The 12,302-nt window shown below is 48.6% G+C and overlaps 1 protein-coding gene across 1 annotated transcript in view; it reads right to left on the bottom strand.

Annotated features, from left to right (window-relative positions):
• TG (thyroglobulin) overlaps positions 1-12,302 on the bottom strand; it is a 239,456-nt gene that overhangs the window by 154,238 nt on the left and 72,916 nt on the right. Inside the window, exons 26-28 of the mRNA XM_024741005.1 lie at positions 10,061-10,225; positions 2,750-2,815; positions 627-707 (exon numbers count right to left, since the gene is read on the bottom strand). Coding sequence (XP_024596773.1) covers positions 627-707; positions 2,750-2,815; positions 10,061-10,225 — 312 coding nt within the window. The remainder of the gene's footprint in view (positions 1-626; positions 708-2,749; positions 2,816-10,060; positions 10,226-12,302) is intronic.

Genomic DNA, 12,302 nt, shown 5'->3' with positions numbered 1-12,302 from the left:
CACGGTGCTGCAGGCTGAGCTGCCTCCCCTCTCCCTACCCCCTCCTCCCCTCCCCTCTCTCTCTCTCTATCTGGCTCTCTTTCCCTCTCCCTCTGCCCCCAACCCGGACTTTCAGCTCCACCTAAGGAAAAACAACTGCAGCCTCGGGCGATGGAGAAGCCTCAGACACCACACACACTCTGCCCCTAGGAAGCTGTGGATTTACATCTTCCACTGCATAAAATGACTCTCTCTCAAAAGACCCTCACAGACATCTCATCCATTAAACAATTCCAGAACATGAACATTTCGCTTGCACCCTTCAGCGCGGGCATAATCGAAGGCACTGGCCACCTTCAGATGAACTTTGCTCTTTAACAGTCTTTTGCTGGATTTGTTACTATGGTTGTTTTCTTTCTCAGCAGCAGTGGTGACTTTGCAGTCATTTCACCTTGCTTTTTGTGCCAACTGCCCCTCCGAGGAGCGGTCCGTATTAACGAAATGGATAGTGGATTAGAAGCTTAGACGGGGTCCACGGCTGCAGAATGCAGTGGTGTTCATGGGTCCACTCATCGACCAGACCCTCGGCATCACCATCTGTCTCCACAGCCAGACACCAAGTGTATTAAGAGGTTTTGGGTGGGTACCTGTTTCTGCTGGAGATGCCGGCCTTGGTTCCACAGCTCGTCTGCACCCCACAGACTCAGACCGAGACCCCATGTCAGAATCTAGGAGAAAAAAAGAAAAGGATCGCTGTTCTAATACTGGGGAGGAAAAGGGGAGATATTCCTCTGGTCAACAAAATGGTAATGACAATGTAGGAAACACTCATGGTCCACAGCCAGGTGTCCCAATACAGTCTGGAACAAATCCAGCGGCACAGGTCTGCATTCTTCGGCCTCTTGTGGAACGTCAGCCAACCTCTCCATCAGAGAACTATTATTGTCCTTGATATTGAGATTGCTAGCGTTGGTAAAGTCTTTTAGAGTTAACAGGATATGCTTATAAATATTGGTCTTTACAACCCCCTGTGAAGGGAAGGAGTAAGACCTCCATTTTACTCTTGAGAAAACTGAGACTCACAGACTTGAAATAACTTATCCCAGAACATGCAGGTGGAAAGTAGATGAATTGGAAGTTGAAAAAATTAAATGAAATTCCCAAGTCAGGAACAGGTCTTCCGTGACAGGGGAACCAGGTTTTAGGCAGGTCTTTGGGTGCTTCTGTTTAGTGGGGCAAATGTCCTGGGGAGAAGCAAGTCCTTAATTTTTCACCAGCTAGCAAATCATTTGCCAGAATTTTAATTTTTTTAAATTGCAGTATCACTGACGTACAATATTATATGTTAAGGTTGTACAATATAGTGATTCAGAATTTTTAAAGGGTATACTCCATTTATAGTCATTAAGCTACAAGGCTATACTGTACAACACAGAGATTTCTAATAAATAGAAAGCACTGGACTTGGAACCAGTGTCTGGGTCCCACCCCAGGACCACCTCCTGAGATGCTCCTGTGGGCATCTCACTTAACCTCTCCAAGTCTCTTTTTTTTTTTTTTTTTGTCTGAAAAGTGAACAGAATATCAACCCCCACATGTACCATATGGGTATTACTAAAGGAGAAAAGAAGTGTATCATCTCATTATGTCACCTTAAAATGAAAACGATGATGGGCACCTTCCTTTCATTTTCCTCCCCTCTCCTCTCCTCTCCTTTTCTTCTTCTTCTTCCTTCTCCTGCTCATCATCCACCATCACTCACATTAATTAGCATGCATGATGCACAAGGTACTGTACTAAGTACGTTATGGGAATTACTGAGCCAACGCTCACACAACTCTATGAGGCCAGGACCGTTTTTATTGCCTTGTCACCCATGTGTTCAAGCTCACACGGGTGGGAAGTAAAGGAACCAGAATTCTTACCCAGTCACTCTAGGCCCACCGTTTGTGCTCTCGCACACTATTTCACAGGCATAGAATCAGGTCACCAGTCCTATCTCTTAGAGGACTGGAGATCAGTCAGGAGGGATCATGGGAAGAGGAGGGAAGTGGTACAGTGGCCGGGATCTTTCCTCATGCTTCTCACCCGGCACCTAGGACCGTGACACCTAGGATCCCTGCCTCTCTGCTCCCTCCTGAGGCTGGGGCCCTTTCCAGGTCAAGGCTGTGCCTCACTCATCTCTCTCACCATGTTAGACTCATCGTACATGCTTTCCACAGTCCCTGGCTCTGAGTAGGCACTAGGTCAATGTTCATTAAATTCAAAGGAGAACAAACAAAGCAGAAAAGAGATGCCAAATATGCATTTCATCTGAGCCCAACCTGTCCCATGAACCCACGGTAGCATCAGCTCTAAGCAGGAGCCCATGGCACACCCACCTGGGGTCCTGTCCCTCACCGAGCCTCGGGGAAGGAGGGGCCTGCGGCCGAGGCCCCCTGGAGAAATGCCTCCTGTAGTTTGCGGTGGCCTCAGAGCTCCCATCCTACTAACAAGGGCAGCTTGTGGTCAATGAACTTGATCTCACAGGAACCAGTGCTTACTTCCTTCATCCTTCCTTAGGTTTCCACACTTTTCATTTTTGTTTTACACTTTGGTATCTTATCTTATGATGAGAGTTGGGGTCCTTCTATCCACACAGAGCACTCACTTGGAAAGTAAATCTCTACATTGTCTCTCTGGGGAGCAGAGTGCCCTGTGAGTGAGAAGTGGGTCCAGACCGTCTCCTGTGATCAGTGTCTGCTCACCCCCACCCCACCACAGAGCTTACCTTTCCAGAGATAAACCTGCTGGGAACTGGTAAAGGTGCTCCCGTTTCCTTTCAGGGGGGTCAGACCTGCAAAGAAAATGTTTATTTGTATGAGCTTGAGTGTGCTTGCTCCTACTGGGGACCCACCATGATCATAACTGCCTTACCTCCCCAACACTGGCCCCTCCTGGGCCTGAAACTCTGTTTCCCACACAAGGCACATCCCAAAATCTTCTTGAAGCTTTCCTCCAGCTGCTGGTACAAAACCAGAGCTGGCCAGAATTATGGATGTTAGCATAACTGATGCCATCTTGGGCCCCTACAATCCTTTCTGTCCTTCCACTGACCCTGCCTAGGGCCGTACTGTGCCATAGATCACTTCTCTGTCATCAAGGGCTTTGTAGTTAATAGATATTGTTTAATGATCGTTAGGTCCAGGTGGCCTCTATGCTCTGGTAGCCTCCAAACAATGATGAAGACCTTGGCTGATGTATTCCCAGCACCCATGAGACTAGTTACCCATTCATAAATCTTCACTTAGGAATGCACGTCCTGTTTCCAAGCACGTACCCCCATACTCTAGGTTAATTATAAAACTGTCCTAGTGGCTCCTCAGTAGTGCAGAGTGCAGCTACTAATGCTTCCAGATCATTGATGCTCAATCCCCATCCCACCCTGTGAGTAAGTTACCCTATAATAAATAGACCCATTGATTATTTCGAGCTGCCTGCCTCATTTTACGGTGTCAAGATACCGTCTCAGTTCAGTGGGCACTTTTCGTTCCCTCCATCCTCCAAAACCAGAGCCCACGTGTCTTTCTTAGAGCACCAGAAGGACTACTGTGGGGAGGGGTCAGGATCCTGTGACACTGAGAATCACTTAAGGAACTATGGATTGGTTTAAAGTGAACCAAACACATAGAAGCCTCAACAGCTGTGTTAATTTTCCTTGTCACTTACGTCCTCTGAGAGTCTTGCCCCATTGGCAAATGGGGATGGTATTTGTGAGGCTGGGAATGTCTGTCTTCAACCTCATGCTCGACCATAATTTTCCAGCTCCTTGAATGTACTGTGAGCTTCCAGGGGCTGAGAATGGGCCTTATTCCTCTTTATATCACCCACACCTATTATTATCCCTGCCATAGAACCAGTGTTCAGCACCGTAACGAATGCAGAGACAAACGAAGAGGGAAAACAAAGCAATCAATGATTTTCAGAGCCCACCAAGTAAGTGCAGAGCCTCATCTGCCCAAGCACAAGAAGGCTGGCCACCGAATTAGTTTTCCTAATGCAGACTTCTGATCCTGCACTCCATTCCCCCAGACTTCCCCAGTTCGATATTGTTGATGGTGAGAAGATACACAGAACAGAAGGAAACCTCATCCCTCCTCTTCCTGGCTAATGGTTTAGACTTTCCAGACATCGTCCCACGCCTTCCACAGTAACTGAGTTAAAATACCCCTGCTGCACAAACAGGCCTGCAGACTCTGCCTTAGGTGATCTGCTCTCTCTGTAATCAAGGCTGCAGGAACACACACACATTTAGAACTGTGGGGCTTTGGCAGGGAGCCTGACTCTCGAGGGTTGATGGGTGTTGTGTGGTCTTAATTGACTTTAGGACACTTCTGCAGAGATCACGTGCTACATCTGGGGTGTTGGGGGGGAGGGGCGTGTGGTATGGGTAGTTTGAATCTACGACGTGGGAGTGGGCATGACCCTAAACTGGAAAACCTAGGTTCCAGAGTCCATCTTTTACAGGCCATTTTATCTTCTCTGTATCATCACTTCCATCACGTCATTACTTATATTCCTTGCCCTTCCTATATAAACTACACTCCTGAATCCTTGTCTCAGGTTCTGAATCCTTGTCTCAGGCTCTGTCATTAGCTTACTGCTAATGACAGCTACTGTAAAGAACTAAGACAGGCATCCTGTGTCTAGGTGTCCATCATACATCTACTCCAGATGCCCTTGGTGACCATGAACATTATAGATGCATGTAAGTTCCTCCACTCAGCTCCCAGCACCCCAAGGTAGTGACAATCATTGATACAAAACAGACTCCCATAAAGAGAACGCCAGCCATCGGGCTGAGCCTCGCCATTAATCAACAACATGAAGCCTTTGGGATGTAGAAAAAACTCAGGAGTATTTCTTCCAAGGCCTGTCTTTCCTACCCAATTTTAAATCCCTGTGGGCACTAGGGGATGTTCAGTCTGCCTATTTTTTAATTCATCTGCACTGCAAGGTGTTGTCAGAAATGAGGCATGTGCAGCCCCAGAGCTTCCCGAGCCTTTTTTCTTAGAAATAAGAAGATGATCCAGACAACACCGAACAGCTGAGCACACCTGACACGCCCACTGGGAGTTTGGGAGAGGCAGACCCTGAGTGGACTCTTCTACTGAGACACACGTCAACCCGGCACCAGCTTAAACAGAAATCAGTGACAGGAAGAGAAACCTCACAGCCAGTGAAACGTGCTGATAAGACTGCTTCCGGGTGATTTGTGGGGTTGTTTGTTTTGGGGTGTATTTGTTTGTTCTGGGTAATATTAGAAGTCTACCCTACTCCCATGGAGTTGGCTGGCTTAACAAAAGAGGAGAGAAGTGCTAAAGGGGGTTCTGCGTCCCACAGTCCTTCATCAGTCCATAAGATGAGCAAATAGGAGGCCCACTATACTTTAATAATGTCCATATCTGTCACCCCAACTAGCCTGTGAGCTCCTTGAGAGCAGAAACCACTCTACCTGTCTCTGTAGTCTGCTACCTGGCCTGGCACCTCACACCCAGCTGCTTGTCAGGACGAGTGATAGCTGGGCTAGCTCAGCAACTCCCCTCGCCATGGCTGTCGTGCCCCTCCCAGCTCACCTCTGCAGTGCACACTTGACCCGCTGCCTTTCCTGCACCTTTTGTTCCCTTCTCCCCACAGCTCTTTAAAATCTTGAAGTAGAATATGCTGGTAGATGACCTTCATTCCCTAATATCTGGAGTACAGCAGCCCCAGAGAGATGTCCAGGGAGCAAAATTCTCAATTACCAGACTCCTTAATTTGCTGGTGTGATACAAGGGTACCTCTGAAGCACGTTTCTGCTTCCGGTAAATTAGATGCAGGGCCATTGCAGCAGACAGTGAGAGATGCCCCTGACAGCTCCGGTCTCCAAAGCTTGAGTTGAAGCCCCAGCCATGGCACATAATGCAGAGATAGTTTCTTGAAGTGTGACACGTCACGGCTATAAAATTCACCCCCATGAGCAAAAGTGTGATATAACCTCAACTTCTGCCTCAGATTGCCTCTGCCTCACCAGATTGTCAAAAGGATCAGTTGAGTTGATGGATGTGAAAATGCTTTGTAAAATGTGGCACGGATGCTGACGCGCTTACTATTTGAATTTAGTGTGTTCCGCTGGGTTGTGATTTCCTACGACTGGCAATCAATTCACTTACATTTTATAAGAAAATATTCATTCTCCATGAACCACCTGCTGAAGCAGACCCTTGCCGTACCGGTGAGCTGAACAGTGAGAACGGATGTCCAGACCCGACATCCTACAGAGCGCCTCTGCTGGATGTGCAACCGGGGGACCAGGGACTTGGGGTTTGGAAAACGATACCTTAAACTACAGCCTGTAGAGCACGTTAGCACTGCCTTATGTAATATATTTTAAAAGTGTGCCCCCATTTTACAGATGAAGACCCTGAGGCTCAGGGTTGTTAGGTGCTCTGAACAAGGTCACGGAACTGGGGGATGGGTGGGGAAGCAGGATTCAGCTGCAGTACTTTAAATGCCAACCATTGCTCCAGGGTCTCCAGTATCTACTGAGTGCCCGCCTCGCTCCAAGCTCTATTCCAAGTGCTTCACATGCTTTCCTCCTATAATCCTCCCAATCTCCCCAGGCGTCAGAAGTCACCATTATCCTCATTTTATAATTGGAAAGACCAAGACACAGAGAGCTCATATAACTAGTAAGCATTCACACTGGGATTTGAATCCTGGGGTCTGATTCCAGAGTCTGTATTTTAAAGACCATCTAACCATTTGCAAAATGGAAGGAAGAGGCTGGCCCTCAACCAACCGTGGGAGGGCTAGAAATCCTCTTTATTATCCCTATCCCCTTTCCACGTGCTACCAATCCACTCCACAGTGTCTCCTTCAGTTGTTCGGATACCTGGAATCCTCACTCCTCTTTCCCTCCATCAGTATCCCTCCATCAATATCTGCCATTAGGAAAAGGTACTTATCAGCTCTTCACACTCTAGTAAGAATTTAAACCCCCATGTTTATTTTCTCAAGGGTTAATTGTACTGAAGGCTGATGTCTTATTGTGGGAAGGGAGGATCTGGTCCTATTGTTCCCAGTTGGAGGTGGCCTCCAGATCAGTCTGTGTGCAAGTCAACCTTCAATCTGGAACATCATGAATATGCCTCAGGCTGCCTGAAATCCCCATCAAAGGGTTCCCTTCTTAAAGCTTTGCCAGCACCCCAAAATATATATATACACAGAGGGCACCGAAAAATATAAAGAACTTCAAAAGTCTTCGGTAATCCCTCCTCCTCAGGGAGGCCAGACAAGGGCATAGTCTTCACTGCTTGGGCACATACCAAGCACACACTCTGTATTAAGCATTTCACTCTGGATTTATTGCCCATGAATGGATCATATGTCTTTCTTCAAATGCTTGTTTCCACACTGGGCTACCTCTCAGAGTAATGGATACCATGTGTTTACTATCCATCATAGAAATAAGCTATTTGATTTTACTTACCCCAAAAGAAACTAAACCTCATGGAATTCCACAAATTCTGCAATATTTTTTCCAGGCTTTGGTAAATAGGCATTCCACAGATACTATGTATATTCTCTATGCCAGGTTTTATGCTCCATGGTGTGAATCCAGAAATTAATAAGACACAGTTCTTATTATATATTATATAGTAAGTCCAGTTCTTAAATATAACAAAAAATGACAGATTTTTAAACGATAATAAAATCACCTAATATTAATACTATGTGTCAGATACCATACTAAGTTCTATACGTGTATCATCTGTAAGTGCCAATACAGGGAAGCAGTTAAGAAAGTCACTGTGGAGCCAGAATGCCTGGTTTCAGCTCCCTTCTACGTGCAAGCTCTGAGACCTTAGAAAAACCCCACTTCCGTGTGCCTCAGTGTCTCCAGCTGTAAAATGGGGATAATGATAATAGTACCTCCCTTTTTTAAATTCAACTTTATTTCCTTTTTGGTTGCACCACGCAGCATGCGGGATTGTAGCTTCCCGACCAGGGATGGAACTCACGCCCCCTGCAGCAGAAGCGGGAGTCTTCACCACTGGACCACCAGGGGAGTCCCAGTAGTACCTCCCTTAGAGCACTGTGCTGAGGATTCACTGGTTAGAACAGGCCAGGACCTTGGAGCAGGACCTGGCTCCTAGGAGCACCACGGAAGACGTTTCCATCACCATTGCTATTGTTTACCCTCTCCTTTCATCTTCACAACCCAGTGAGAGGGAAACTGTCATTACTCCATTAGCAATCAGGCCTGAAGGTATTTACTGGCTTGCTCAAGGTCACACAGCTGGTGTCCAAAGGTGGGATTCAACACCAGGGGGCAAACTAAGCTGGGCCAGGGAGAGAAGCAGCCAGGCAAAGGCTGGGTTTAGGTGCACTGCCCACTGCACTGTCTAACAGAGCAATGCATGGAGCATGCACGAAGCTCTGCAGAGGAGGAAGCAATAAGCCCTGCAGGGGTAGTCAGGGAGGGCTTTGGGAGGAGTTGACATTGAGCTCTCTGCCATTAGAACCCCAAGGGCTGCAGTACACTGAGAAGCATGGAAACTTCTCCGGGAGAAAGGACATGGTCTCTGCCAGCCCTTAGAGGACCACCTTCCAGGGCATCTCACGGCTCCCTTGACCTCTGCCCAGTCCCCTCCTCTCCTCTATCTGGCTGACACCAGCTCGTGCTTTCACCCCTCTCAACTCAGAGGGTGGACTGGAACCATGGGGTCAAGTTCTGAGTTCACAGGCTGGCAGATAAATAGAGCAGAGAGGAGACAAGATGGAGCCAGGCTGCCGCCAACTGCACACTGGGTCCGGAAGAGGTAAGTGAGCAGCCGGGCCCCGTTCACGCTGAAAACTCAGACTCTCCAGGTCGGAGGGAAACTTCCAGGTCACCTACTCAGTGCTTCTCAAACTTAGCGGGCATGGCATTATCCAGACAGCCTGTTAGAACAGATTGCTGGGGCCTCCCTGGGGTCCGGGGAGAGGGCTGAGAATCTGTATTTCTCATGATCATCTGGTGATGCTAAGCCTGCTGGTCCCGACCACACTGAGTAGCCCTGGTGTGGTGATCCCTGGCTCAGGACAGAGCAGTCTCCACTCCTCCCTGGTGGAGGTCTGCTGAGAGGCAGCAGAGGCCGGGGCTGGGGGAGGCAGAGAGACAGCTGACTGGCTGCCGGGGCCTCGGGTGCTAAGGCCCCTCCCTGTAAAATGAGGAGTGGGGCAGATGATCTCAGGGGTGATCTCTAGATCCAGTGCTTATACGCTTATGGAAAATGTTGGAAGAGCTTCTGAAAGAAAAAAGGGAAAGGAGCAAGCTCAATGGTTATTTCTATCAGTGGAGCCCCTGTCGGGGGGCCAAAAGCTCCTTGGGCCCCTGTATCTAGGATGGGCAGTGCTGTGGTTACCTCCTGGAATTCCTTGACTGACAGAGGGGAAATACACCCAAGGAGATAGCCCTGGGGGACAGACCGCATCTTTGGCCCCAGTTCTTCCCCCCACCTTGTAGTCACACATTTTATACTGGACTTTGCAGTTCCTGCCACTAAAGGATGGAGTATGTTTCCCCACTCCTGACTTCCACTGCACTGGCCGGGCCAGTGCAGTGAGGCAGTGGTGACAGGGACAGTTCCAAGCCTCAACCTTCAACGGCCTGGCTTGTTTCCCTTGTTCTTTCCTGATTCTGCCCATAGGAGAATGTGCTCATCCAGAAGAAGAGGCACATGAAGTAGGGCCAGGCCACCCTGGCCAAGTCCAGACAAGAGCGCTCAACCACCAAGTGACCCCCGAGACACGTGAAAGAGCCCGGCCAAGGTCAGTGCAGCTGCCCTGCTGAGCCAGCCTCCCCACAGCCAACCTGCGGCCCCAGAGCTATGTCACGCTTCCCGTGGAGCGCTGCTGAGATGCTCTGGTTGTTTTTTCTGCCCATCTTGGGTACAGTTTCTTTTCAGAAGGATAAACACCTCAGGGTATGGAGAGGGCTCACAGCAAAGGAGCAGACCTTGCTGGTGAGGACAGCTCATTGTGAAGGAACGCACACGTGCAGAAGGCAGAGGCTTACTCTTGAACTCCTGGCCTCCCAGACGCAGCGTCGCCTGGCGGCTGTCTTGCTCATACGTCACCCCAGGACACGCAGCTTTAGCCTGAGCTTCCGAAGGGTCCCTCCAGTCTCTGACATGGCAAAGCAGGACATCGGGAGAGCTCAGCAACCCACAGATGATGGAACCTACAGAGTCATGAGAAGGGAGAGAGGTCAGTGTGATGGGGACCAAGCAGAGCCCCTTTAGAGACACGCGTCTGTGCCCTGAGAGGCTTGTAGGCTGTGGGCGGGCAACAACTCCTCGGGAGTGGACACCGGAGATCAGGAGCCTGGTTTTAATTTGGGCTATCCTTCCCCAATCATCCTGCAGTTGTCTTACTGGAAAATTCCTGAGAGGAGGGACACCACCTCCTCCTCCATGAGAGCCCTTCTTCATGGGGACAGCAGCAATGACACCTCTGATAGCACCAGGGGTCTTACTGCCAGAATCCTCTGTCTCCATTTTCCATCTTTTTGAGGCTTCAAGGAAATAAACAGCTCTCTCTGTCTCTCATTCTCGTAGACACACACACACACACACACACACACACACACACACAGACACACACACACACAGGAGATCAATCTTGAAGGAGCTCAGGAAGCAGTATTTAGATTCAAAGTAAGGAACTATTAAAAGCCAAGTGCTATACACCCATGGCACAAGCTTCCCTGTTAGGAAATGAGCTCCTTGTCTCTGGATGTAACCAAGCCAAGGCTGTGTGCCCATATCCCCGGGATGCATAGAGAGAAATCCATTACTAGATTTGGTAATTGGAAGGCGTTGGACTATTTTGTCTTGAATATATCTTCTAACTCTGAATTTTAAAAAAGCTACCCTAATGTTATGAATTTATTCAGTAGCAGAAAATCCTACCACCACGCTAACTGAATTTGATAGGGATTTTAGTTTGGTAAATACAAGTAGCTCAAATGTTTTGGATGCCTGTGATGTGCCATCCACTATGATAAGTGCTTTAAGTATATTAATCTCCTTAATTCTTATTGACATTATTTTCTCCATCTCACGGATGAGGAAACTGAGCTTCATATAAGTACATTGCCCGAATTTACTGAGCTCTAGAAACTAAATACTTTATGTCTTGTTTGGATACATAACCCTGCTAGGTAGTATAGTTGCTCAGATTCCCCTGGGGGAAAAGAAGAAAAGAAAAGAAAAAGGAAACATACCACCCCGCAGCTCCTACTCCCTTCTTTATCCTAACTTATGTCCAAATCCAGATAAGTTTCAAACTTCTTGCACCAAAATTTCCCCAATGTAGGTGACTCACGGATGCCTGGCTTATGAATTTGACATTTTGTTCTCTCCTGTCCCACCTTTAACCTGAGTAGTTAAAACTAATCGTCATCATTATCGCCAGCGGCATCTCTGTGGTAAAAAGTTACCTGAGAGACCCACTAACTCGGTGGTTCTCAAACCAGGGTGTTTAGACCGATTATATCAAAATCACAGAGAGAGTTTTGAAAGTGCTTGTTCCTGGGCACCAACTACAGAGGTTCCGACTTGACAGGTCGCAAGGGTGGCATTTGGGAATTAGTCCTGTGAACAGCACCACAGGTGATCCTAGCGCACAGCCGGGTCCCAGAATCCCTGAGCTGGTGAGGCCACTTCACTTCACAGATGGGGCTGTTTGAGTGACTGCACAGAACTAGAGGAAGGACCAGAGGGCAGTGAGTGCCTCGCCCGGCCTGGCCGGACCCAGAGCCGGAGCCAAGCACAGGGCAGCAGGGGTGCGAAAGCGCCTGCCGAGAGCCCAGAGGAAGCCTGAGCTCCGCGGCTGCCCCTCTCCGAAGCCAAAGAAAGAATCATGGACTTAAACAAGAGGTGGGGCACGTTTTTCCTCCGGCTCTCAGACCTGGGAAGAGAAACGCAGGCAGCTTTCTTCTTTAACTAACGCTCAAGTGTCGATGAGAACTCCGGGTGTCTGAGAGGTGGGCGCCAGCTGGAGATTTGAAATCACTTTGCTGATCACGTGAGCCAGCTTCAATTACGCTCCCGGGAGCCTCAGGCCACACAAGTGCCACTGAACCCCATTTCCAAGTTGCCTCGACTCCTTGTTGTGTTACAAGTAGGCTCATGAAATGTAGGTCCAGAAGTCTCATGGATTTTCACTAATAATTATCAGTGGAAACAAAGCCATTTCAGGGTTGGAGGTCGGAGGGGCTGGAGTCCTGCAGGGGAGGAGGGGGCGGGGAGGAGGGG

This window comes from Neophocaena asiaeorientalis, unplaced genomic scaffold, assembly GCF_003031525.2.
Source record: "Neophocaena asiaeorientalis asiaeorientalis breed wild unplaced genomic scaffold, Neophocaena_asiaeorientalis_V1.1 scaffold177, whole genome shotgun sequence".
Classification (NCBI taxonomy): Eukaryota; Metazoa; Chordata; class Mammalia; order Artiodactyla; family Phocoenidae; genus Neophocaena; species Neophocaena asiaeorientalis.
The sequence above is the reverse complement of the archived record's forward strand: the minus strand, read 5'-3'. Positions and strand labels throughout refer to the sequence as shown.